We start from the raw sequence: 27,447 nt of genomic DNA, 5'->3' as shown, positions 1-27,447 counted from the left end.
AGACCCTCATTCCAGACATTCCCCTGTCTCAGTTATTCGTTTTTTGAAATAATCTGTGTGCCTTTTTTTCCAACAGAATTCACATAAGTGAGAACGTAGGTACCATTTGGTCTGCGCGGCTTCTTTACAGTTCCCTAAGGAAACGTAGATGCTTCTCTTGCAGTTCCGCCAGCTTGGATGCATCTGCAAACTACGGCTTACCTGAAAACAGGGACGCCATTTGCTCCGTGGGCCCAAAGGAAGGAAGGAAAAGGGAGGAAGGGCATGGCAAGGACCTCTGAACGTGCAAAACGAGAGTAACAGGAAGTACCAAAGAGCTTTTGAAAAACGCAGGACTCGTAAATCAGACAGGAGTCGCCTGATAAATAATTCAGAGAGCCGTCTGTCTGCATTCATCTGTGAAGCTGACATTTACCATTTACAGAACAAAGTTAGAGTCCAGTGGCATCATTAAGACCCGCAAAGTTTTATTCAAGGTACGAGCTTTCACGCGCATGCACGCTTCCTCAGATAGACAGAGGAAGGGTGTGTGTACACAAAAGCGCATACCTTGAATAAAACTTTGTGGGTCTTAAAGGTGCCTGTCTAGACTCTAACCTTGCGCTATTACTTCAAACCAGGCCTCAGATTCAGTGGGAGTTCACAGGAGCTCAGCTCCTGAACCTCTCTGAGAGTTCCACCTCCTCCTGAGAGTTCCACCTCCTTGTCCATTGAATAGTAGGTGCAGCTGCATAACAATCCCCGGATGAGCTCCACCACCTCTTTTTCTACAAAACAACCCCTGCTTCAGACCAATACAGTAACCCCAAGTAGATCTATTTACCATTTCTGGTGCAGATGCTAATGTATCATTACAGTGTCTTTGGTGTGAAATTATTTCCCCCCTCCCCCTCTTCCAATGGGTTGGGTTCCTAAGGCGCAAACCAGGTGTCAGAAGGGAGCCACAGAGATCCCAACGATGTGCTTCTCTTGGAAAGCGGAAAACAAACAGCAGGTGGAAAGAAGGGTGTTCGACAGCCTCTCTGTCCAAACTGAGACCCCTTCCCCAGCCTGTCTCTAGAAATGGGAAGAGGCCCGTGAGAAGGGCTCTTCTGTCCCGCGTGTGTTTTGTTTCTCTTAGCGGCCAATTCGCCATTACACCAGTTTATGACTAGCATGAAAACCCGCAGTCTAAATCTGCAAGGAGATACACTGGACGTAAACCGCTGTAATATCGAATCAACCAGCAGAGGGAGCAAAACGCATGCAGACTGAAATACGCCTCTCTGCAAATGTGCGTGCATTTATCGAGTGCCCACTTGTTCTCTCCCATCCCAAAAGCTCTTCTACCCCACATCAAAAACCAAAGCCACAGGGCAGCGGTTCCTGCGACAAGAGACACTCTCAAAAGCTGAATTTCTTCTCTGCTTTGTTTCTGGGGGAGGAAGGTGAGCGGGAGAGTCACTGTGGAATGCTGAAAAAATGAGCCCTGGGTCAAGGGAGTTGGCTACAATTCTGTCCCGGCTCCATCCAAAGCTCATTAAATATGGCAAACTTGGCTTGCCAAGCAAGAACCATCTTTGCGGCTTGAAGTCACGCCCTTAACATTGCCTGGCCTTCACTAAGAGAGGCCGTGGCACAGCTGCGAACCTTCCAAAGGTGTGCTAGAACTCTTCCCCTCCCAGATTGAAAGGGTGCAGCTTGCAACAGTGTGTGGCAGCCTGAGATCCAAGAGGCTCAAGCAACTGGGGTGCCTTGTTGAAAAGACAAGATGTTTTTCTGCCGACTGCCTCCTAAAACAGGCAAGACGAATTCTAAACAAGCTACGCATGGGTGTCAAACTCATTTGTTATGAGGGCCGGATCTAACATAAATGAGACTTTGTCGAGCTGGGCCATCTGTGTTATAAGAACATAAGAGAAGCCACGTTGGATCAGGCCAAAGGCCCATCCAGTCCAACACTCTGTGTCATACAGTGGCTAAAAAACCCCAAGTGCCAACAGGAGGTCCATCAGTGGGGCCAGGACACTAGAAGCCCTCCCACTATGCCTCCCCTCAAGCACCAAGAATACAGAACATCACTGCCCCAGACATAACATTAGAGAAGCCATGTTGGATCAGGCCAACAGACACAGACAAACACAATTAAAGATTTTTTTTAAAAAAAAAATAAAACATGCTTAAAGCATTAGCTCTCAGTGATCTTAAAGGTATCATATCTTTGTATCTCACTTGTACTATTCAGGAAACTGGGCAAAGGAAGCTCTGGCTCTTTCCTTCCTTCCCCAGGGGACCAGGAGGGGGAGGAGCCTCAGCCAACAGAAGAAAGAGAGGCTTGGCTCAGTAGCTCTGCTGTGCGATTGAGAGAGCCCGGCAAAGCAAGCTATTCCTTCTCCCTTCCTCCCCAAGAGAGGATCCTCAGCCAATAGAGAAAATAAGGGTTTTGCTCTGTAGCTCCTGTGTAATTGAGCAAGCCTTGCAAAGCAAGCTGGGATAAAGAAGGAAGCAAGAGAGAGGGAGAAGGAAGGAGATGACAGCCAATTGCTTGGAGGCCTGATAGGAAGAAGAAGAAGAATATCAGATTTATACCCCGCCCTTCTCTCTGAATCAGAGAGGCTTACAATCTCCTATATCTTCTCCCCCCACAACAGACACCCTGTGAGGTGGGTGGGGCTGAGAGAGCTCTCATAGAAGCTGCCCTTTCAAGGGCAACTCCTACAGAAGCTATGGATGACCCAAGGCCATTCCAGCAGCTGCAAGTGGAGAAGTGGGGAATCAAACCCGGTTCTCCCAGATAAGAGTCTGCACACTTAATCACTACACCAAACTGGCTCTCCAAGTCCTCCAAGGGCCTGATTCGGCCCCCGGGCCTCATGTTTGACACCCTAAGCTACAATTTCTGGGTTGCCTTTGGGCAGACAGTAGCCAACACAGCAAGAAAGGCCTTTCCCCAACAAACCTTTGGTCTTGATAGCTGTTTCGATGGCTGTAGCATCTCTATCAGCGTCAAAGTTTGAATACGCCTTGACGGTAGCATAGACGCTGGGAGGAGGAACGTGCTGGGGAGAGAAGGAAGAAGACAGAAACATTAACGCCTCGCCTTTCGGATCGGCTGGCGGTTATTGAGATCGGCTAAAGTCCTGTAGGAGAAAAGGTATCCCACCAGGGCCTGAAAGGGAAGTAGAACACCCTTCTAATCTGCTTCACAACAGGGTTGAACCAGGACAACAGAATTTGGCCCCCAACGGCCTGAACCACGGAGAGCGCTTTCCCCCATCCTCTTAGTTGGTTATGCTCTCACAGAGCTGGGGTTCTAAAAAAAATTTAATGTGCATGCATGTATGCGTGACAGCGTGTGTGCACCTGGTAGTCATGCCGACTTCTGGTGGCCGACCCCTACTGAGGGCCTGGAGGATATTCAGAGAGGTGGCTGAATAAATCCTGCCCCTGCCTCCCGGCTCTGGTATTCCAAGGAGGTCTCCCATCCAAGTACTTGCCAGCGTCGGCCATGCTTAGCTTCCGAGATTTGATGAGATCTCCAGGGCAGGGCTCTCACAGGGTTGTTCTCAGGGCTTTTTTGTTGTAGCAGGAACTCCTTTGCCTATTAGGCACCCCCTCCCCCACGCGATATAGCCAATCCTCCAAGAGCTTACAGGGCCTACAGTAAGCTCCAGGAGGATTGGCTGCATCAGGGGTGTGTGGCCTAATATGCAAAGGAGTTCCCGCTACAATAAAAAGCCCCGGTTGTTCTGATGACTGAACACCGTCAGCCGTTTGGGGGAGAAAAGTATAAATGAAATAAACAATTCTGCAAAAAGTTAATCCCTTGCTGAAGAGCTACAAGCCTTTCCACACTGTCTGATTTTGCTACTTTCATGACTGATTTGAGTTCAGGATTGCCAGCTTTGGGTTGGGAAATTCCCGGTAATTTGGGTATGGGCAGCAGGGGTGGAATTCCCGCAGGAGCTCCTTTGCATATTAGGCCACACACCCCTGATGGAGCCAACCCTCCAAGAGCTTACAGGGCTCTTAGTACAGGGTCCAGGGATAGAATTCCAGCAGGGGCTCCTTTGCATATTAGGCCACACCCACCTGATGTAGCCAATCCTCCAAGAGCTTACAGGGCTCTTAGTACAGGGTCCAGAGATAGAATTCCAGCAGGGGCTCCTTTGCATATGAGGCCACACACCCCTAATGGAGCCAACCCTCCAAGAGCTTACAGGGCTCTTAGTACAGGGTCCAGAGATAGAATTCTAGCAGGAGCTCCTTTGCATATTAGGCCACACACCCCTGATGTACCCAATCCCCCAAGAGCTTACAGGGCACTTTTTCGTAAACTCTTGGAGGATCGACTACCTCAGGGGTGTGTGGCCTAATATGCAAAGGAGCTCCTGCTAGAATTCCACCCCTGGTGGGGAGAGAGGAGTTTGAGGAGGTTAAGGAACCTCAGCAGAGTGTAATGCCCTGGGATCCAGGGGAATGGATCTCTGGAGAACATCTGTCATACCAGAGAATCACCAGGCCTTGCCTGGAGGCTAAACAATACAGGAGAATCATGGCCAGAAGAAAAACATACACCACAATACCGTGATTAGACAAAACTGCCACAGTCTTCCAAATTATTATACTATTTATAAAGCTTGAATCTCCCACATTTTACTTAAAGAAGAAGAAGATATTGGATTTATATCCCGCCCTCCACTCCGGAGAGTCTCAGAGCAGCTCCCAATCTCCTTTACCTTCCTCCCCCACAACAGACACCCTGTGAGGTAGATGAAGATATTGGATTTCTATCCCGCCCTCCACTCCGAAGAGTCTCAGAGCGGCTCACAATCTCCTTTCCCTTCCTCCCCCACAGCAGACACCCTGTGAGGTGGGTGGGGCTGGAGAGGGCTCTCACAGCAGCTGCCCTTTCAAGGACAACCTCTGCCAGAGGTGTGGCTGACCCAAGGCCATTCCAGCAGGTGCAGGTGGAGGAGTGGGGAATCAAACCCGGTTCTCCCAGATAAGAGTTCGCACACTTAACCACTACACCAAACTGGCTCTCCACTTAAAGATGCTCCAGGTTGCCAACTTTACCCTGTTTTTTTGGGACTGAGACATACAAGATCCAGTAAAGATATCATTCTTAAATCAGACATTTTGACTAAAATGATAAAGATCTTCCTGGAAACGGAGTCCTATTGAAGCTGGCGTCTCCGTTGGAGAAGGCCCAAGGAGTCTCTCTACCCAGTAAAAATGGAAGTTTGAATGTTACAAGCACTTTTGTTAAAAGCACCTTTGGTCTTTCAAGTATGGAGTTGGGAGTTAAAAGAGAATTTTTTGGAACTCTGAATACTTAACAATTGTGGCACTTTATATTGTTATGAAGCAGCCCCGTGGCGCAGAGTGGTAAAGCTGCAGTACTGCTGTCTGAGCTCTCTGCTCTCTCTGAGTTCGATCCTGGCAGAAGCTGGGTTCAAATGGCTGGCTCAAGGTTGACTCAGCTTTCCATCCTTCCGAGGTCGGTAAAAGGAGTACCCAGCTTGCTGGGGGGAAAGCGGAGATGACTGGGGAAGGCAAGGGCAAACCACCCCATAAAAAGGTCTGCCGTGAAAACGCTGTGATGCGACGTCACCCCAGAGTAGGAAACAACTGGTGCTTGCACAGGGGACTACTTTGACCTTTTTATACTGTTATGAATTGTGTGGTTTTTGATTAGTAACATAATTGTGAGATGTGGGAGATTCAAGCTTTATAAACAGTGCAGTAATCTGGAAGAGAGTGGCAGTGTTGTTTAATCATGGTATTGTGGTGTAGGTGTTTTTTCCTGCCTGGAGGCTAGCAACCTCAATTTCTGTTTGTGTCTTTTACTCCTTTGTTTTACCTTGACCTGAATGGCCCAGGGTAGCCCGATTTCATCAGATCTTAGAAGCTAAGCGGGGTCAGTGCTGGCTAGTACTTGGATGGAGACCTCCAAGGAACACCAGAGTCACGGCGAATGTTCCCTCTAAGCTGCAGAGTCTTGTGAGCAAAAATTCTACTTTGTGGGCTACTGGTATTAAAGTTGTGAGCGGCTGCATAAATTAGCGTGCGCTGGGGCCTTTTTTCCTGAGCTAAGACAAAAATGTGTGAGCTGGAGGCTAAAAAATCTGAAACACATCTTGCTTTAAAAACAAGTCTAGCTCGCCACCTAGTGGCACATAAGACTGAAAGAGCTAGAACTTCAGGGTACCAGACAATCTTGGGATCGCCTGGCCGCACCACACACATTGCCATGCGATAATTATTAATGATGAGTCCTAGTTTGTTTTCTATTTCTGTTACAAAACTCCGGTTTACGTTTTTTTTTTTTTTTAAATTGCCTGCAAACGGCCTCGAGAACGCTGTGGGCTAAGTGGGTGGCATGCAGGTGTTCTAACACGAGAACAAAAAACAACACATCGGTTTCTTTCAAGGGAAAGCGCAGCCAAGCACGGTGCAACACAGCCATTGAGAGACATCTCCCCGCCTCCCCCCCCCCCCCGTCTACCTCTACCGGCTAGAGATTGTGGCTCAGTGGCAGAGCCTCTGCTTGGCATGCAGAAGGTCCCAGGTTCAATCCCCGGCATCTCCAGCTAAAAGGACCAGGCAGTAGTGACGTGAAAGACCTCTCTGCCTGAGAACCTGGAGAGCGGCTGCCAGTCTGAGTAGACAAGACTGACCTTGAGGGACCAAGGAGGTCTGATTCAGTAGAAGGCAGCTTTGTGACTCAGAGAAAGATGTCAAGCAATGCAGCCCAGTAAGGCTACCACATGAAAAGTGCCCCCCATCCTTGATGATTAACATGTGGAATTCACTGCCACAGGAGGTGGTGGCGGCTACAAGCATAGCCAGCTTCAAGAGGGGATTGGATAAAAATATGGAGCAGAGGTCCATCAGTGGCTATTAGCCACAGTGTGTGTGTGTATATGTTTGTATATATATATAAATACACACGCACACACACATATATTGGCCATTGTGTGACACAGAGTGTTGGACTGGATGGGCCATTGGCCTGATCCAACATGGCTTCTCTTATGTTCTTATGATCACTCCCTTGGAGACGACTATAACGTAGAAACTGGATGTCAGAAGCAGAGCAGAACGAGGTGTAAAGAGACGGCATTGTTCTTCTAGTTTGACTTGCTAAGCAGGTTTTACTCCAGCCCAGAGGCCCAGCCCTCCTCGGAGAATTCAAGCCTCCAGGTGGGAGGGTGGAAACACTTTTTAAGAAACCACACACACACACACACACACGCCACCAGACACACAAACCACACCACCTCCCCTACACTCCCCACCTCTATCGGCTGAGCGAGAGCCTGTCCCACAATCACCCTTCTCAATTTTTCCAGAAGAATCTGCTCGTTTTCACTGCCAAAAATAACAGCAAAGTGGAAAAAGTTTAAAACCCGCCCATGGAGAAACCGATGGGATGGAAACGTTCCTAAAACAAAGTGCATTCTTTGAAACACCAAACATAACAAGCTTGGGAGTTTTCGCTTGAGCAGGAATGGCTGAGGAGACGCCCCTAAATCTGATGAGACAAGCATTAGAAGGTTTAGAATGCGCAGTGTTACCTGTCCCTTAGAGCTGCCTCCCTGTGTGAATCTCTGCTCAGACCATTAACTCATGCAGAGAAGCAAAGGAACCTTCCTCTGTAGTCTGACCTTATGTGCCTTGTCCACAACTCCAGAAATATTTAGCACCAGTCTATACCTTTCTGGGTTCAATCATGTTAAATGGTGGAGAGACGACATTTAAACGAGACAGTCCGTGTTCAAACACATCTGGGCAAATTCACGCTTGGATGCAATTAAATGGAAAGAGGAAAAGAGAAAACTAAAGCACACTGAGAGATACTTACGTCCCCTTCCAGGCTCAGCTTGCCTAAGATTTCGTGGACAGTAGACATCTTGAGAGGAAGCTGGAAGGTAAACAAGAAAGAAGAGTTCATGGAGATCCATTTCCATCCCTCCACACTTTTTCAATGCTGCTGCAAAGATTTAACACAACAAAATAGTATATTGTTGTTGAGTGCTGCTGTGGGCCACAGATTTTTAACTGTGAGACAGGTGGCACCTGTCCGTTGGTGGAATGGTTTTTTTAAAAAAAACCAAGCAGGCCAAATTTATCAATTATTCCGGCAACGATGAACAAAGATATGTGGCCTGAAGGATTTGGGATGACAAACTGCACAGGCATAATGTGCTGCAAGAGTTGAGAACGTATTCACAGCGGTGAACGAAGCCTGAGTTTGGAAAATCAACCACCTTTAAAAATTAGGACAATGCCACAGCCAAGAGGATATTTCCTCCACGGGCAAAGAGATCAAGGCGACTCTAGCAGGGCCAAGGGGTGAAGCATCTCACACACACAAGGAGATCAGGCCATCTTTTCTGCTACACCAGGAGTTGTCAAACACGCAGTTCGGGAGCTGAATCAGGTCCCCAGAGGGCTCCTCTCAGGCCCCCGAGCAACTGCCTGTCATCTGCTTCCTTCTCCCTCTCTCTTGCTTCCTTCTGCATCTCAGCTTGCTTTGCCAGGCTTGCTCAATCGCACAGGAGCTACAGAGCAAAGCCTCCATTTTCTCCATTGGTTGAGGCTCCTTCCTCTCCTGGTCCCCTGGGGAGGGAGGGAAAGAGCCAGAGCTTCCATCGCCCAGTTCCCTGGATCCCATGGGAGAGATACAAAGAAAGCACCTTTAAGAACAACAAGTGCTAACGTTTTGAGCATGTTTTAGATGTTATTTTAAGGGTTATTTAAAAAACAACAACAAAACCTTTAGTCATGTTTGTCTGTGCTCTTTATAAAGTTTATATCTCTGCTCCCTCATCTTAAATAGATACACAGATGGCCCAGCCCAACACCGCCCGACCTGGTCTCATTTATGTCAGATCCAACCTTCATAACAAATAAATTTGACACCCCTGTGCTACGCCTTTCTTATACTCTCCACTTCATCCATCTAGGCTGAAACCTCATCTGGAGGAGGGGGGAACCCCCTAGATGTTTGCCAGAACAAAAATCAAAAGTCCACATCACGGACATCTGAATTAGAACCACAACGCCAAGAAGACGGCCCGTCTCCACCCTCACCAGAATCGGAAGCCGCAGTTGGATTGCGATTGGCAGTTGTGGCGTGGAGAGGAAATCACAAACCGTAGTTTCCTGGCTCGGATAAACTGGCAAAGCTCACGCTGCTGACCAACGGGCAGCATGCGAGCCCGAGGTCTGGCGTTTTATCAGCACAAAGACTCTGAACAAACTTTGAGGCTGTGGCTCAGGGGCAGAGCAGCTGCTCGACTTGCCGAGGATCCCAGGTTAAATCCCCGGCATCTCCAGCAAAGAGTATCAAGTAATAGGTGACATGAAAGGCCTCTGCCTTAGAGAGCCGCTGCCAGTCTGAGCGGAGAATCCTGACTTTGATGGACCAAGGAAGGCTCTGATTCAGTGCCAGATGGCTTCATACCTTCCTGCGGCAGGGCCTGAGGATCTCGTAATTTGCAAAGACGCTTCACGGACACATCGAAGGCTTTCTGTCAGCAATAGCAATTCAATTGTACCAGCAAAACAGTCGGGGCAGTCCAAAGACATTGCCTGGCAGGCAGACTTCAACTGCTTTTTGGATTCTGTGTTACTTATCTTTTTATTTTTATTTTAAATGTTTGTTACCTGTCTTACTAAGTGTCAGAACTCAAGGTGGCTCAACGATGTTCTTATATTCATGGAGGATAAGTCTATCAGTGGCCACTGGGGGTGGTGGCAACCGCCACATTCGGAGGCAACTAAATCTCGGAATCTCAGAGCCAGGAGGCAATACCCAGGGAAGGCCTCAGCCTTCATGTCTTGTTGTTGGCCCTCCAGAGGTACTGAAGTTGGCCCTGTAGTTGGCCACTGTGTGAGACGGGAGGTTGGACTAGATGGACCTTCAGTGGTCTGATCCAGCAGGGCTCTTCTAATATTCTAATCAGGGGAAAGCCTCAGCCTCTTTGCCCTGCTGTTGACCCTCCAGAGGAGCTGGTTGGCCACCACAAGAGACAGAAGGCTGGACTGGACGGACCCTCAGTGGTCTGACCCAGCAGGGCTTTTCTGATGCTCTTCTCAGGGGAAGGCCTTGGCCTCTCTGCCCTGTAGTTGGACCTCCAGAGGAACTGGCTGGCCACCTGTGTGAGACAGGAGGCTGGACTAGATGGACCCTCACTGGTCTGACCCAGAAGGGCTCTTCTGATGTTCTTATGGAGGCCTCAGCCTTCATGCCCTGTTGTTGGCCCTCCAGGCTGGCCACTGTGTGAGACAGGAGGTTGGACTGGATGGACCCTCACTGGTCTAACCCAGCAGGGCTCTTCTGATGTTTTTATGAAGGCCTCAGCCTCTCTGCCCTGTTGTTGGCCCTCCAGAGGAACTGGTTGGCCACTATGTGAGACAGGAGGCTGGACTAGATGGACCCTCCCGGGTCTGACCCAGCAGGGCTTTTCTGATGTTCTTATCAGGGGAAGGCCTCGGCCTTTCTGCCCTGTAGCTGGACCTTCAGAGAAACTGGTTGACCACTGTGTGAGACAAGAGGTTGGACTAGCTGGGGTGGTCAACGGTAGTCCTTCAAATGCTTTTTGCCTACAACTCCCATCAGCCCCAGCCATTGGCCATGCTGGCTGGGGCTGATGGGAGTTGTAGGCCAAAAAACATCTGGAGAGCTACCGCTGGCCACCCCTGGACTATTGGTCTGACCAGTGGGGCTCTTGCTGCCATTCTTAATGTAGATAAAGTACATACAATAGAATGCATTAAAAGCCAGATTTTAAAACCATAATTTAGGTACGACGATAAATTAATCAATTGTGGCCCTAAATAAAACTACAGTACGAAATTCTCTTTTGTGTCGTGGGGCTTTTGTGACTGTTGGGCTGGGTGTGTGTGTGGTGTAAAGAGGCAGCTGTTTGCAGAAGCGAGTTTGTTTGGAGGAATGTGGGCCGCGCCATTGCGTTCCTGGAGATCAGGCAGGAGAACGGAACTCCCAAATTCCTCCAGGTTAGAAAAATATTTCAGCTCCTGGTGAGTTTTGACAATGGTATGTGCTGTTCTGGCGCTGGGGCTGGCTAAACTCTGTATGCTATGGGGGGAGGGCCCCATGCCCAAGGTGGGGCTGTGCTCCCATAGAAACCGAACGGTGCAACTCCCACAGAAGTGCAAGAAATGAACATGGACACACCAGCCAGTGGGAAGAGCTGAGAGGCAGCTTAGTAACCACTGGAATTGCTCTCTCTCTCACTCACACACGCACACACACACACACAGAGGGAGGGAGGGAGGGATACTGGGAGAGGGAGAGGGGGAGAGAGAGAGAGTTGTGAAAAGACACCTTGAAGTCCATCCCTGCCGCATGTACAAGCTTTATATTCACGCACGCCTTCTTCCTCTCATGTTCCCCCCATGACTGCAGACCTGTTTTCTGGATGACAGCAAACCCCTGTTTGCGGCAATGTCCAAACTAGCCAACTATGGCTCGCAGATGTCCCGCACCAGGGTTGCCCAACCTCCAGCTGGCACCTGGAGGTCTCTCACTCTTACAGTGTGATTTCCAGACAACCAAGATCGGTTCGCCTGGAGACAAGGGCTGAGTTGGAGGGTAGACTCTACGGCATTGTATCTGTCTGTGGTCCCTCTCCCACCCCCACCTCTGCCTTATCCAGGTTCCATCCCCCCCAAATCTCCAGGTCTTTCCCAACCTGGAACCTTCCCCTGAACTAAGACTTGATCACAGTCTTCATTCCTGGTTCGGAAGGCGGAGGAGGCACTGACGCAGAAGTCGAGTAAAATACCAATATGGCACTCCTGAGCTCTGAGGTCAGCCATCCGAGCTCTGTTGATAAAAAGGCTTCTTTGTTGGGCGTGAAGCTGAAAAACATTCACGAGAGAGCTTTTTTTTTTTGCAAACGGCCCCCTACTTCTGGGTCTCCCTCCCTGCAAAGCCACGACTGGTATCCTCTTTTATGCAACCTTTCACACCAACTTAAAAACTCATTGGTTTAGGAGAGCTTATGAAAATCACGGTGCCGATGACCCCTTCCGAACTATGGAATCTAATCTGTCGCTTTTAGAGATGTGGCTAGAACATGTTACAATCTTTGAAGATCATAGATTTGAAAGTTTTAATCGTCCGGGGGTGTTAAACTCTCGTGGTGTTTTCTAGAATTGTGATTGCGGCGATTATTCTGTGATTCTTTGGTGCGCTTAATGTTTCGTAAGCTGCTTTCGGGGTGTTTTAAAATGGCAAATCTGGGTACAAGCTGAGCAAATGACTTGGTCAGCCTCCAACCGGGAAGCGCTCAGCAGTGCAAGAGAAGGAGGTACGGAAAGAGCACTTACACAAAAACAAACCGAGCTTATGCTTGAAACCCCCTTCATGGTCTTCCTACAAGGTCCATGGTACCCCCAGGGCTGGACTTGTGGACATCCAGAAAAAGCAAAGGGTTGCAGGGATATCAATTCAGTAGCTGTCAAGTCACTCCCAGCTAGGGAAGGATACTGAACATATGAAGCTGCCTTCTACTGAATCAGACCCTCGGTCTATCAAAGACAGTCTGGTCTACTCAGACTGCCAGCGGCTCTCCAGCGTCTCAAGTGGAGGTTTTTCACGCCTACTTGCCTGGACCCTTTTTAGTTGGAGATGCCGGGGATTGAACCTGGGACCTTCTGCTTACCAAGCAGATGCTCTACTACTGAGCCACTGTCCCTCCCCTTAGACATATGAACATATGAAGCTGCCTTCTACTGAATCAGACCCTGGGTCCATCAAAGTCAGTATTGTCTGCTCAGACTGGCAGCGGCTCTCCAGGGTCTCAAGATGAGGTTCTTCACGCCTACTTGCCTTGACCCTTTTTAGTTGGAGATGCCGGGGATTGAACCTGGGAACTTCTGCTTACCAAGCAGAAGCTCTACCCCTGAGCCACAGCCCCATTCATGGCTCTCCAGGGTCTCAAGCTGAGGTTCTTCACGCCTACTTGCCTGGACCCTTTTTAGTTGGAGATGCCGGGGATTGAATCTGGGACCTTCTGCTTACCAAGCAGAAGCTCTACCCCTGAGCCACCATTCCACCACTGATGACACTTTATGTTAAAAAGGATGCTTCTCACTCTGCTGCCTGTCCAATAGGAATGGTTCCCACTTCTCATCATTCCTATTAAGGCTTTGCCTGCACATCCGAAGCCAAGAACAATTCCGGTGAGGGTTATGGGGAGGGGGCTTCTCTTTGAGTGGAGATAGGCACGTAGGGCAGGGCTGACCCGGATTGCTCAGGCTGGCCTGATCTTGTTAGATCTTGAAAGCTAAGAAGGGTCAGCCTAAGTTAGTACTTGGATGAGAGACTGCCAAGGAAGTCCAGGGTTGCTATTTAAAGGTAGGCAGAAGCAAACCACCTGTGTTGAGTCTTTTGCCTTGACCTGCGTGGACCAGACTAGCTTGAGGTCATCAGATCTCAGAAGGTAACTTGGATTTGGACACCTGGTAACCCTACCTGTTTAGTTTGGTGTAGTGCCAGTTTGGTGTAGTGGTTAAGTGTGTGGACTCTAATCTGGGAGAACCGGGTTTGATTCCTCACTCTTCCACTTGCACCTGCTGGCATGGCCTTGGGTCAGCTATAGCTCTGGCAGAGGTTGTCCTTGAAAGGGCAGCTGCTGTGAGAGCCCTTCCAGCCCCACCCAGCTCACAGGGTGTCTGTTGTGGGGGAGGAAGGGAAAGGAGATTGTGAGCTGCTCTGAGACTCTTCGGAGTGGAGGGCGGGATATAAATCCAATATCTTCATCCACCTCACAGGGTGTCTGTTGTGGGGGAGGAAGGGAAAGAAGTTTGTGAGCCACTCTGAGACTCATCGAAGTGGAGGGCGGGATATAAATCCAATATCTTCATCTACCTCCCAGGGTGTGTGTTGTGGGGGAGGAAGGGAAAGGAGATTGTGAGCCGCTCTGAGACTCTTCGGAGTGGAGGGCGGGATATAAATCCAATATCTTCATCTACCTCACAGGGTGTCTGTTGTGGGGGAGGAAGGGAAAGGAGATTGTGAGCCGCTCGGAGTCTCTTCGGAGTGGAGGGCGGGATATACGGTAAATCCAATATCTTCATCTACCTCACAGGGTGTCTGTTGTGGGGGAGGAAGGGAAAGGAGATTGTGAGCCGCTCTGAGACTCTTTGGAGTGGAGGGCAGGATATAAATCCAATATCTTCTTCTTCTTTTTAGTTTAAGAGATTTGATGAGATCAGGCTTGCCTGGGCTGTCCAGGGAGGGCGGGATATAATTGAAGGTAAATTTTAAGAAAGCAGCCCCATGGCACAAAGTGGTATCGCTGCAGTACTGCAGTCCGGACTCTCTGCTCACGATCTGAGTTCGATCCTAGCAGAAGCTGAGTTCAGGTAGCCGGCTCAAGGCTGACTCAGCCTTCCATCCTTCCGAGGTCGAGGTCGGTAAAAGGAGTCCCCAGCTTGCTGGGGGGGGGGGAGTGTAGATGGCTGGGGAAGGCAAAGGCAAACCACCCTGTAAAAAAAGTCTGCCGTGAATACGTCGTGATGTGACGTCACCCCAGAGTTGGAACAATTGGTGCTTGCACAGGGGACTACCTTTACCCTTTTTTAAATTTTTACAAAAATATTCTAGAAAGAATGGGCAGACGGACTTTCAGAAGCCTGGGCATAATTTCAGGGCCTTGTATGTTCCCGTTGTCTTCCCCTCAAAATAACAGCACTTAATTCACAAAGATCCTGGTTGCAGAATCCTGATTAACTTTTTCATTTCTTTTTAAAGCACGGGCAAGCCCACATAGATCTGACATTCCCCGGGAACTTAACCTTGCCGATATTTATCAGTTGCGGGAGGGGAGAGTACATCAAGCCACAAACAAATCGCCAGGCAGGTAGATTTAAAAAAAAAAAATCCATTTGTGAGGCAATTCCTCGCTGCGGTTGCAGAAACGGCTGAAAAAAGCCTGCAATAAAAATAGCTTTGTGGGGCACCAACCGATTTCTGAGAGAGCTCTGTTGCCAAATCAAATGAAAAACCGCATTCAAGCTGGCTTGTTGGGACAGAGGAAAGGGGGCGGGGGAGAACGCAAGCCTGCATCGTGTCCAGCTCACACACCCTCCCTTGCGGACTGGAATGTTCTCTGGGTTGCCACATAACAGGGTAGAGAAGAGAGGCCAATCAGATGTCAGTTATTAACAGCCGGAGATCGGGACAAGGTAGGGTGGGGAACAGGAGACGAGGCAGGATCTTGACAAAGTCATCCTTCCCCGGAGGGTGATCTTTGCCCAGGGGTCACGGATAACCAGAGATATGGCAGCAATTACGTTGTGCAATTGCAGAAGCGTCAAATGGGGGTCAGGCAGCTGTTGCCAAAGGCTGAGTTTTGAAGCTAGCAGAAGCTACTAGTCCTCATGAGTACAAACAGGAATTCGGAAGAGGCTTAAGACTAGGACGTCGATGAAAAGATGGGGTGCCAAACTTCCTTGGAGGGAACACGGGGCTTTTTTTGTAGCAGGAACTTCTTTGGATTTTAGGCCACACCCCCTGATGTAGCCAATTCTCCTGGAGCTTACAGTAGGCCCTGTAAGAAGAGCCCTGGAAGCTCCAGGAGGATTGGCTACATCAGGGAGGGGGTGGCCTAGCATGCAAAGGAGTTCCTGCTACCAAAAAAGCCGTGGAGGGAAGTGTTAGAAAATACCTGGAGACTTTGGGGGTGGATTCGGGAGAGGGCGGAGTTTGGGGGAGGGAGGGAGCTCAGCATGGCGCAATGCCCCAGAGCCCACCCTTCCAAGCAGCCATTTTCTCCAGGGGAGCTGAACACTGCCAGCTGGAGATCAGTTGTAAAAGCAGGAGATCTCCAGGCCCCACCTGGAGGCTGGCAACCCTGTAGGATGGCTTTTTTTTTTTTAATCCTCAGGGAATAGCTGACATGGAAAGGAATTGCCAGTCTCCAAGTGGGGGCTTAAGAGCGCCTGGAATTACAACTGTCCACTTGGAGATCAGTTCCTGGGAGAAAGCAGCCACTTTGGAAGGTGGACTCTAAGGCATTACACCCCATTGAGGCCTCTCCCCTCTCCAAAGCTCACCCTCATGAAGCTCCACCCCCCCCCCCCAAAAAAAATCTCCAGAAATTCCACAATCCAGGAACACCCTTGCAGAAGTTAAGCAGCTGGCTTTGGGAGGTATCTGGGTGGGAGACCCCCTCCCGCCTCCCACATATACATTTCTTCAGTGATGGAAGAAAAGGCAAAACATGATTGCAATGAACAGAAGTGGGATCAATTATAATTAATGTTTAAAGGTAAAAGGTAGTCCCGTGGGCAAGCACCAGTCGTTTCTGACTCTAGGGGGACGTCGCATCCCACTGTTTTCACAGCAGACTTTTTACGGGGTGGTTTGCCGTTGCCTTCCCCAGTCATTTCACCCAGTCTTCTTAATGTGGTGCTCATATTGTGATAGAGATAATCTGGGCTCTCCCAGACAGCTTTCCTAGGGAAGTCTCAGGGTTTCTGCACCAGCCGAAGCTGGCAGTGGGACCTTCCAGCTGGCAGGATTTCCCCACATTTTCTCTCCCCCCATCCCCATGATGGCCATTCTATGCCCTGGTCTGTGGGCATAAAGATGTACCACTATACCGATACACCAACGGATGATTTAGGGGGGAGGTGTTTGTGAGTTTCCTGCATTGTGCAGGGGGTTGGACTAGATGACCCTAGAGGTCCCTTCCAACTCTATGATTCTATGATCTTAAAAAAAAAACTTATTTAAAAGCCAAAGGGGGGACATCACGGGGGCTGCACATCGAATTATCATATAGCATTGAGGCTGTTTGCGGAAAGGGCGAGCTAAAAATGGAATCAATCAAGGACATAGGCACACAATTGTCTGACACTCACAATTTAGTCCAGAAACAGCTCTGAGAGAACGGTGACTGACCCAAGGTCAACCAGCTGGCTGCATGTGAAGGAGTGGGGAATCAAACGCCCAGCTCTCCAGATTAGAGTCCGCTGCTCTTTAACCAGTACGCCATGCTGGCTCTCACGACATTCACACAAACCTGCCTTATACTGAATCAGACCCACGGTCCATCAAATTAGTCAAAAGCTGACCCAGGGGTCGTTTTGTAGAAAAATAGGTGGTGGAGCTCATTAGCATAACTCATTAGCATATGCCACCAGCCAAAAGCAACCCGATGCAAGAAAGAAGAGCCCCAGGTGAGTGAGGCCTGCTTGGACTGGCTAGAGATCCAGCCAGCCCAAGCAGGTCTCGCTCGCCTGGGGCTCTCCTGCCCCCACCCCCCAGTCAAAAGGCCAGCAAGCCACCCACTGCCCAAAATCACATTAGAAGTGGAGAAAGGGTGGTGCAGGCTTCTCCAGGGGTTAATGAGGGCTGCTGGGGGTGTGGCAAAGCCCCTGGTGGCTGGCTGGCTGCCCACTCTCCTAATCCGGGGATTGTTATGCAGCTGCACCTCCTATTCAATGGTAGGGAGGGAGGAGGAGGGGGGCTGTCAGAAGGGTTCAGGAGCTGTGCTCCTGTGAGCTCCTGCTGAATCTGAGGCCTGAGTGGATTAATGGAGAGAGCAGAAACCCTTGACTAGGCGTGGCTTTTCCCACCATGGCAGCTTAAAAAGGAGCGTCCCTTTCGTGGTGAACAATGCAGGGTGTTTCCCTGGGCGGGTCAGAAGAACTTCAGAATGAGAAGATGGAAACCCTCACCTCCCTCTTCCAACCCAAGCCGGGCGTGGCCGTGGAGGAAGTAGGCGAGAGAGGCGGGGAGGAATTAGCAGCGTGGCCTGAAAGAGTCAGCGAGGGGATACACCCCCCAAGGAGAAGCCCTTCCCTAGACCCAACCGAGTGGCTTTCTACAAAGCGCTTCATGCAAAAACAGGGACAGGAAACGCTGCCGACCGAACCTGCGGAAGTCACACTTTGCACGGAAGCAGTTGCCAAGCTCTGCAGTGGATCTTAATTAACTTCAGGGCAGGAAAGGAACGAGCAGTTTCCCTATAAATAATTTGAAAGCATGATTCAGAGAACTCAGTTCCACAGTTCGACCGGGAACGTGCTCTCAGCTGAGCCATACTGGCCTCTATCAAGAACAGAGGCCCCTTTCTCATGCTCACCCATGAGAACTCCTGCCCTTCCATTGAGGTTTGACATCCCTCCATGGGGCCTCCAGATGCCTTGTTTGTACAGATTATGTATCTCCCGGGTAGGGGTTGTTTTGATGATGATATTGGATTTATATCCTGCCCTATACTCTGAATCTCAGAGCCTCAGAGCGGTTCACAAGCTCCTTTCCCTTCCTCCCCCACAACAGACACCCTGTGAGGCGGGTGGGACTGAGAGAGCTCTGACAGAAGCTGCCCTTTCGAGGACAGCTCTGCCAGAGCTCTGGCTGACCCAAGGCCATTCCAGCAGGTGCAAGTGGAGAAGTGGGGAATCAAACCCAGTTCTCCCAGATAAAGAGTCCACACACTTCACCACGACACCAACTGGCTCTCTTGTTTTGTAGAAAAAGGGGTGCCGAAACTCACTAGCACAACTCATCTGCATATTTCATTTGCATATGCCACGCCCCCGACGTCACCAGAAGGTGGACTAAATCACATCAGCTCAGCATCTAGCTTAAAACGCTTCTTGAATTAGAATTGTCAAAATAAAACCTTATTCCCATCATATTTTTTAAATTACTTTCTCCTCTGTGGCCACAGTGGCATGAGGAAGATTTCCATCTGTCTGCTTGATAGGTTTGGGTTGTTTTCCCATTTTTTTTGTGTGTGGGGGGGAAATATTAGAAAGTTTGTCAAATCTTAGAGTTCAGCAAAATTCTCGCAGCGAGTTTGAACAAGGGAGCCCAGAAGCAAGGGTTTTTTTTGGGGGGGGGGGGCAGGATAAGAATGAAAGAGCACAATAAAATGTAGAGGTTCCGGAGCACCGCTCTGGTGAGCTCCGGCCCAAAATAAGCCCTACTCCCAGGGAACGGCTCTCTACAGCCTGAAGATCAGTTGTAATAATTGGGGATCTCCAGGCCTCACCCCCTATTCAGGGGTTGTCGGGGGGGCAATTTGATGGTACAGAATATCCACCCCTCTCCACTTATTATATGGAAAATAATGTATTTCTGGGTGTGAGCTTACATTAGATTTATTCTCCGCCGGGGGTTAAAACAGGACGCTCTGCAGCAGGCGAAATTAATACTTCCAACATGTATGTAATTAACAAGACCTTTATTAGTTTCCCTTGGCATAGACAAAAGTCACGTTCTGGCAACTGGGAAAGTTTATTTCTGCACCAAAGGAAATACATGACGCTTCTGCTGTAACACCAATCAGGATAAAAGTTACCCGATTAAATCTGTTGGTTCTCAGAAAGCTGGCATAAGATCCACTGGTCTGAACCACCAGGCCAGTGTTATAGGATCTCTTTAAACCACCAGCCCATAATTCCTTAGTCCAGGAGGCATACAGTCTAAATGACACATACTTCTGAATCATTAAAGTGGGCTACGATCCGCCCTCATCTCCTATACGTACCCTTAGGAATAAGCAGGAACTGCTTGGGAGTAAGAAGAAGAAGAAGACCGCAGATTTATACCCTGCCCTTCTCTCTGAATCAGAGTCTCTGAGCAGCTTACAATCTCCTTTATCTCCTTCTTCCAGAAAAGACCCTCTGCAAGGTAGGTGGGGCTGAGAGAGCTCTGACAGACGCTGCCCTTTCAAGGACAACTCCTGCAAGAGCTATGACTAATCCAAGGCCATTCCAGCAGCTGCAAGTGGAGGAGTGGGGAATCCAACCCGGTTCTCCCAGATAAGAGAGCTATGGCTGACCCAAGGCCATTCCAGCAGCTGCAAGTGGAGGAGTGGGGAATCCAACCCGGTTCTTCCAGATAAGAGAGCTATGGCTGACCCACGGCCATTCCAGCAGCTGCAGGTGGAGGAGTGGGGAATCCAACCCAGTTCTTCCAGATAAGAGAGCTCTGGCTGACCCAAGGCCAATCCAGCAGCTGCAAATGGAGGAGTGGGGAATCAAACCCGGTTCTCCCAGATAAGAGAGCTATGGCTGACCCAAGGCCATTCCAGCAGCTGCAAGCGGAGGAGTGGGGAATCAAACCCGGCTCTCCCAGATAAGAGAGCTCTGGCTGACCCAAGGCCATTCCAGCAGCTGCAGGTGGAGGAGTGGGGAATCCAACCCAGTTCTTCCAGATAAGAGAGCTATGGCTGACCCACGGCCATTCCAGCAGCTGCAGGTGGAGGAGTGGGGAATCCAACCCAGTTCTTCCAGATAAGAGAGCTCTGGCTGACCCAAGGCCAATCCAGCAGCTGCAAATGGAGGAGTGGGGAATCAAACCCGGTTCTCCCAGATAAGAGAGCTATGGCTGACCCAAGGCCATTCCAGCAGCTGCAAGCGGAGGAGTGGGGAATCAAACCCGGTTCTCCCAGATAAGAGAGCTCTGGCTGACCCAAGGCCATTCCAGCAGCTGCAAATGGAGAAGTGGGGAATCAAACCTGGTTCTCCCAGATATGAGTCCATGCACTTAACCAGGACACCAACCTGGCACTACACCAGACTGGTAATTAACCATGACACCAAACTGGCACTACACCAGACTGATAAAGAGGGCCTAGTCCTCCATGAGATCATCAGAATGATGTATTCCCCCCCCCTCTCATAAACTGAAAAAAAACCCTCAAATAATACCCAATCCCATAACGAAACCAACAGGTATTGGAACCAACTTGAAGTCCACCGGATTTATGACAAGCCCACCAACCTATCAAAGCCAATTCATTTGTGATCTGCCTCCTGCTCACAAAATAAGATTCTCTCTCTCTTCTTGATGGGACATCATTCTTTAAATGGCTGCAACTACCCAAAAGCCTGGTTTGAACAACAAAACATATCCCGTCGGTGCCGCAAAGAAACCTCGTGGTTTGTTTGCAGGCCTCGCTGAAAAGTCAACGGTGGAAACCCTTTTGCAAGAATCTCAAACTCTCCGGAACAGAGAACCGAACGGGTGTGGTTTTCCCAGCCCTGTCTTAGTGCTAGACCTGTTCCAACACGCAAGCCCAAGAGAAAAACAGGGAGCCCAAGTTAAAAGGTCCTAAGCAGAGAGCGAGGGAGACGTTGAGAGGACACACCCAAGATCTGCAATGCACTAAAGGCTCACGCCTTCCCAGCGAGCAGCAGTTGCAAAAAAGGGAACACACACAACATTACTCACTGAATTCGTTTGTGGGTTGTTGGGTTGGGGTTTTTTTGCTAGCTCTCTCTCTCCCTCTGCCAGTTGGGCATTTGTTAAGGCCGGGTGCCAACGCTCCCATGCCCCTTTGCCAATCCCCCAGCTCTGACACCCTTTTGGACTTCCCTGAAAAACAGGCATTGCTCACAGAAGCTCCAAGAAGGTCTCCTGGCCAAAAGCCCCTTTGGAAATGGAGCAGAGAAGTCGTGGTGACCAAGAGACCCAACTCCCCCCCCCCCCCCGCCATGGCTACTTGGAAAGCAAGAACCTGAGAAGAAGGGGGCCAGATCCTACCATCCGGGGAGGAGAGAGGGGTGATGCTCAGGAAAGAGTTGGAGGCCACAAAGAGGTCGGAGGGTGACGAAGATGGTGAGGGGTCTGGAGACCAAGTCCTGTGAGGAAAGGCTGAAGGAGCTGGGGATGTTTAGCCTGGAGAGGAGGCGGCTGAGAGGTGATAGGATCACCATCTTCAAGTCCTTGAAGGGCTGTCATCTAGATGCAGGGGTGGCCAACAGAAGCTCTCCAGATGTTTTTTGCCTACAACTCCCATTAGCCCCAGCCATTGGCCATGCTGGCTGGGGCTGATGGGAGTTGTAGGCAAAAAAGCACCTGGAGAGCTACTGTTGGCCACCCCTAAATTCTAGAGGATGGGGTGGAATTGTTTTCTGTGGCCCCGGAAGGTAGGACCAGAACCATGGGGTTGGAATTAAATCAGAAGAGGTTCCTGCTCAACATTAGGAAGAACTTCCTGACCGTTAGAGCGGTTCCTCAGTGGAACAGGCTTCCTCCTCGGGAGGTGGTGGGCTCTCCTTCCTTGGAGGTTTTTCAACAGAGGCTGGATGGCCATCTGACAGCAATGAAGATCCTGTGAATTTAGGGGGAGGTGTTTGTGAGTTTCCTGCATTGTGCAGGGGTTGGATTAGATAACCCTGGAGGTCCCTTCCAACTCTAGGATTCTGTGATTATATTCCCATTGCAGAAGACGACCCCTTGCGAATGGCCGCTCGCTGGCTCTCTTCCAAGGCCTCCCATTAGGCAAATGGCTGGGGAGAAAGAGCCAGACGCTGCTGCTGAGATCAGCCTCGGAGGCCCCGATGCGGCGGCGGCGGCTCAGATGTGAGCAGGGCGTGGCCCAGGCTCCACCGAGCAGGAGAGCTGAGGCCTGCGCCTCGGGGAGAGCGCTGGAGCGGCTGCAAGCGAGAGCAGAGTATGCAGAATTGCCAACTCCGGGTTCAGAAAAGCCCTGGCGATTTGGGGGGGGTTTGAGGGAAGTCTGGGGGCTTTGCAATGTGGGCATCGGTTGCAATTCCAGGAGGTCGGCCACCCTGGTTTTGGGGGAGCCTGGGGTCTTTGGCAATCTGGAAACCCCTTTGCCATTCTTTCCGGGAGATCTCCAGGCCGCAGCTGGCCGTCAGCACCCGGATTTTCGCACCCCCATCCCGCGGCGGAGGGGACAGGCGGGAGCTTCCCAGCAACTTTCCGGCTCTGCCAGCAGCTGGAGGGCCTCGATCCCGCTGGGGCCGAGCCTCCGCTGCGCTCAGCCGGGCTTACTCCCGGGGAGCACAGGATGGGAGGAGAGGAGTGGCCCCAGGGAGTAGTCCCACCGCAGAGAAGGGCCTTACTCTGGAGTCAAGGGCGCAGCAGGGAGCTGAGACTCACCTCCGGGGCGGCGGGAGCGGTTGCAGGCTGCGAGTGCGGGCGGCGCAAGAGCGAGAGGCAGCCGGGGCGGGGGTTTTGTAGGCGGCCCGCAGTCCCCGCCCGGCCCGGGAGCGGCTCCCTCTGACTCAGCCAGCCAGCCAGCCGCTCCGGGGCCGCCTCCTCCAGCCGCGCCCGGCCTGCCTCGCGCGACGCCCCTGCCAGGTAGGACGGGCCCGACGGGGTTGCCAGCTTCCGGGGGCGGCGGGAGATCTCCCGGCATCTCAACTCCTCTCCGGCCCACAGAAACCGCTTCTGGGTTTCTTGGAAACCTTTGTTCCGCTTCTGCAGGCGGAAAACGGTTGCTTTGGGAGGCGGGGGCGGCCTTCTGAACCTGGAGCTGCTGGCCCCCTGAAGGCAGAAACTGGCCCCCGGCCGCCCCCCCCTCCAGCTGCCCCCCTCTTACCAAGAGGCCTGAATGGACTCTGCGGGCCTGAAAGAGAGTCACAAGTCCAAGGCAGGGTTGCCAACTTCAGGCTGTAAAATTCCTGGAGATGTGGGGGGTGGAGCTTGGGAGGGCGGAGTTGGGAGGAGGCGGGTCTCGGTGGAATATTTCATTTATATATATATTTTTATTTTATCGCATTTATATCCTGCCCTCCCCTAACGGGCGCAGGGTGGCTAGCAGCAGTTAAAATATAACAGAGTTTTAAAATCAAAGTACAATAAAATCATTACAACATTTCGACAGTTCATATAATTTAAAATACGCATCTCATGCTCCACAGCTCTCCTTCCAAAGCAGCTGTTGAGGGAACGTTGGCTCTCCAGATGTTCTTTGCCTACAACTCCCATCAGCCCCAGCCATTGGCCATGCTGGCTGGGGCTGATGGGAGTTGTAGGCAAAAAAACATCTGGAGAGCCAACGTTCCCGACCCCTGCGAGTCCAGAGGAACTGATCTGTGAGATCTCCAGGCCCCACCTGGAGGATGGCAACCCTGTGCCCCACCTTAAACTTCTGTGGATTTAAAGGATTAAAACCTGTTTAGGCTTGCACTGCTAACAGTTACCAACTCAAGAAAGTGACCTCTTCCGGGTGGTGAATATTTCCAGCAGGCTGGCTCAAAAACACCCTCCCATTTTTATCCTGCTCTCCCAGCAGCCTCCGACTTCCCACTACCCTTATGCTGCGCTCACACTCCTCTTCTCCGTGGGGCTTCCGCCGTTAGCGGCAAACAGAAACCAGTTTTTAGAGGATCTTGTTTGCTGAGCAAAAGAGGCGAAGCGAGTTGTAGCCCCGGGTGCGGAGGAGAGGAGAGTGAGAACGGCATAAGGCTAGTGGGGAATCGGGGAATTTCCCTCCATTCGATTCTAACGACGACCCAGCAAGGCAGACCATGCTGAGAGAGAGGAGGGACAGAAACTTCCAGCAGGGATGAAGGGATTGTTTCTCCCTGCCCTCACTGCCATGCTGCCTTTCTAGTTGCAGGGAGAAGAAGGCATTCAAACATACAACCCTCCTTCTGCACCGGCCCCAGCAACTCCGACAATTTATCCTCCTGTGTTTGGGATTCATGAATTCACATGTTGCAAGGGTTACTTATTCTCGAAAGCCAGGAACTCTGCAGAGGCTCAGAGGCTCCGCTCTTTTTTACGCACTCAGGCCCCGCCTTAGGAACCAGCACTTGAACTCAGTACCAAGGAGCTGGCTTTCTCATCGACCTTAGCACTGAACGCCTTGTTTGAAAAGTCACACATTTTAAATATGAGTTCTTAGGAAGATTTGGGCAACAATCCAGTGTACATTTGCATTGCCCCGTGGCACTCACTGAGCCTTACTTTTGAGTAGACATGGTAGGGTTGCCAGCCTCCAGGTGGGACCTGGAGACCTCCTGCTTTTACAGCCGATCTCCAGCTGGCAGAAGTCAGCTCCTCTGCAGCAGATGGCTGTTTTGGAGGGTGGACTCTATGGCATTGTTCCAGGCTGAGGCCCCTCCCCTCCCCAAAACCCACCCTCTCCTGGATCCACCCCGAAAGTCTCCAGTATTTCCCAACCTGGAGCTGGCAACCCCACTGTACATCCATGCACAATGAATGATGTATGCTCAGACAGGATAAAAAGGTGTTTACATGTGGACGCTGAGCTCTTGCCCCTGTTTACACAAGAGTAAAGCCCACAGGCACTCAGCTGAGACTTCTTCCACACCTGCAGGACAAGGATGGTTGCCAGCTCTGAACTGGGAAGCACCTGGAGATTTTGGAGGTGGGGGCTGGGGAGGGGAGGGTGTGGGAAGGAAAAGGACCTCAGTGGGGTGGAATGCCATAGAGTGCACCCCCTAGAACAGCTGCTTTCTCCCAGGGAACTGATTTTGGGTGTCTGGAGATCTATATCATAGGCGTCACCTGGAGATTGGCATCCCCATCCATTTTGGGAGGGGTGTCAAACATATGGCCCGGGGGCTGGATCAGACCCCTGGGGGTTTTCTAATCAGGCCTGCGAGCAAGTCTGCTTTCTTCTCCCTCTCTCTCGTTTCCTTCCGTGTTGCAGTTTGCTTTGCCAGGCTTGCTCAATCGCACAGGAGTTACAGAGCAAAGCCTCTATTTTCTCTATTGGCTGAGGCTCCTCCCTAGGGGAGGAAAGGGAGGAGGGAGAGCTTGTTTTCCCAGGCTCTCTCAATCACACAGCAGAGCTACTGAGCCAATCCTCTTTACCTTCTATTGGCTGAGGCTCTGCCCCCTCCTCATCCCCTGGGGAGGGAGGGAAAGAGCCAGAGCTTCCTTTGCCCAGTTCCCTCAATCACATGGGAGAGATACAAAATCTTTACTTGTGTTTGTCTGTGTCCTTTATAAAGTTTGTATCTCCACTACCTGGCATCACATTTTATGACACACACGGCCTGGCCCGACAAGGTCTCATTTATGTCAGATCTGGACCTCAGAACAAATGAATTTAACACCCCTGTATGGTGTTGAAAGACACAGCAAGAACCTTTGGCCTGCCACAAATTGCCCCCGGTGAAGAGAAGCTTGTAAGCTTACCCAACTCCGCATTTCTCCTCTCCCCCTGGCCTCTGCTCCCAATTCGGTCTGTGGCGCTTGCAGAAGAACACTTTGTAACAGGGTGGCCAAACTTGCTTAACGGAAGAGCCACATAGAATAAACATCAGGTGTTTGAAAGCTGCAAGACAAGGAAGGCAGGCAAATAGATTGGGGGGAGGGAGAAGCGGAAAGAAAGCAACTTTGAATGCATTCTCCACATCCTGGCTGGCTTGGCTTGGATACGTGATTTCAAGAGACAATGCCTTTTCTGAGCCAGCCAATGGGGCAGTGGGAGCCTCAAGAGCCAGTTTGGTGTAGTGGTTAAGTGAGCGGACTCTTATCTGGGAGAACCGGGTTTGATTCCCCACTCCTCCATTTGCAGCTACTGGAATGGCCTCGGGTCAGCCATAGCTCTCGCAGGAGTTGTCCTGAGAGCCAGTTTGGTGTAGTGGTTAAGTGCTCGGACTGTTATCTGGGAGAACCAGGTTTGATTCCCCACTCCTCCACTTGCAGCTGCTGGAATGGCCTTGGGTCAGGCAGAGCTCTGGCAGAGGTTGTCCTTGAAAGGGCAGCTGCTGTGAGAGCCCTCTCAGGTCCACCCACCTCACAGGGTGTCTGTTGTGGGGGGAGGAGATATAGGAGATTGTAAGCCGCTCTGAGTCTCTGATTCAGAGAGAAGGGCGGGGTATAACTCTACAATTTTTCTTCTTCAAGAGCCACAAAATAAATGTGAAAGAGCCGTAGTTTGGCCACCCCTGGCTTATAAAATATACGTATATACCAGAGGTGGCCAACGGTAGCTCTCCAGATGCTTTTTGCCTACAACTCCCATCAGCCCCAGCCATTGACCATGCTGGCTGGGGCTGATGGGAGTTGTAGGCAAAAAAAAACAACTGGAGAGCTACCGTTGGCCACCCCTGGTATATACTGTTATTAAGGACTTGTGGGGGAGGGAAATAGCATTTCCAGAATGATTTTTTTTTTTAAAAAAAGAAAAGCAAAGAAACTGCAGTTTTTAAAAAGCGGCTTAGCACAGAACATGACCGATTCAAGCCAAGAGATGACTAATTGGGAATTTGGGCCCAAGGAGTCATCTTCTTCTGCGGCTGGAAGCGAGGAAGGCTGGGCCTTGGCCTGCAGCAGCCGGCACAGTTACAGCTAACCATTGTTGAAAGAGCAGGGCGTGGCCGGAGCCACATCTGGGATGATTCAGCAGACAGAGATTGTGGTCTCCAGTCCTGTCCCGCTGCCTTCCCGTGGCCTTGGGCCGGGTGGTTTTGGAAGTCCAGAGCCACTTAAAAAGTAATGTCTTGGGATCCATCATTGCAGACCTCTCTTCTCTCGCACTGAGGACTTGGAACTAGGGTTGCCAATCCCCAGGTGAGGGGTGAGGGAGAACCATTCGTGCACGCTGCAAAGTAACATTGTATTGTAATGTGTGAGCCATTGCCTTTAGCGCGGGTTCCAAAGCTAAAAGAAAGTGGCCAGTGGAAGGTGAACAAAACACAGAACTGAACCAAGGACCTGTGTAGCCATTA

The 27,447-nt window shown here is 50.7% G+C and overlaps 1 protein-coding gene across 1 annotated transcript in view; it reads right to left on the bottom strand.

Annotated features, from left to right (window-relative positions):
- Nucleotides 1-27,447, bottom strand: part of ANXA2 (annexin A2) — a 100,974-nt gene that overhangs the window by 27,125 nt on the left and 46,402 nt on the right. Inside the window, 2 exon segments of the mRNA XM_060259895.1 lie at nt 2,939-3,038; nt 7,850-7,902. Coding sequence (XP_060115878.1) covers nt 2,939-3,038; nt 7,850-7,897 — 148 coding nt within the window. The 5' untranslated portion in view covers nt 7,898-7,902.

This window comes from Heteronotia binoei, chromosome 19 (genome assembly GCF_032191835.1).
Source record: "Heteronotia binoei isolate CCM8104 ecotype False Entrance Well chromosome 19, APGP_CSIRO_Hbin_v1, whole genome shotgun sequence".
Classification (NCBI taxonomy): domain Eukaryota; kingdom Metazoa; phylum Chordata; class Lepidosauria; order Squamata; family Gekkonidae; genus Heteronotia; species Heteronotia binoei.
Note: the sequence above shows the minus strand (reverse complement) of the source record. Positions and strands in the feature narration are given on the sequence as shown.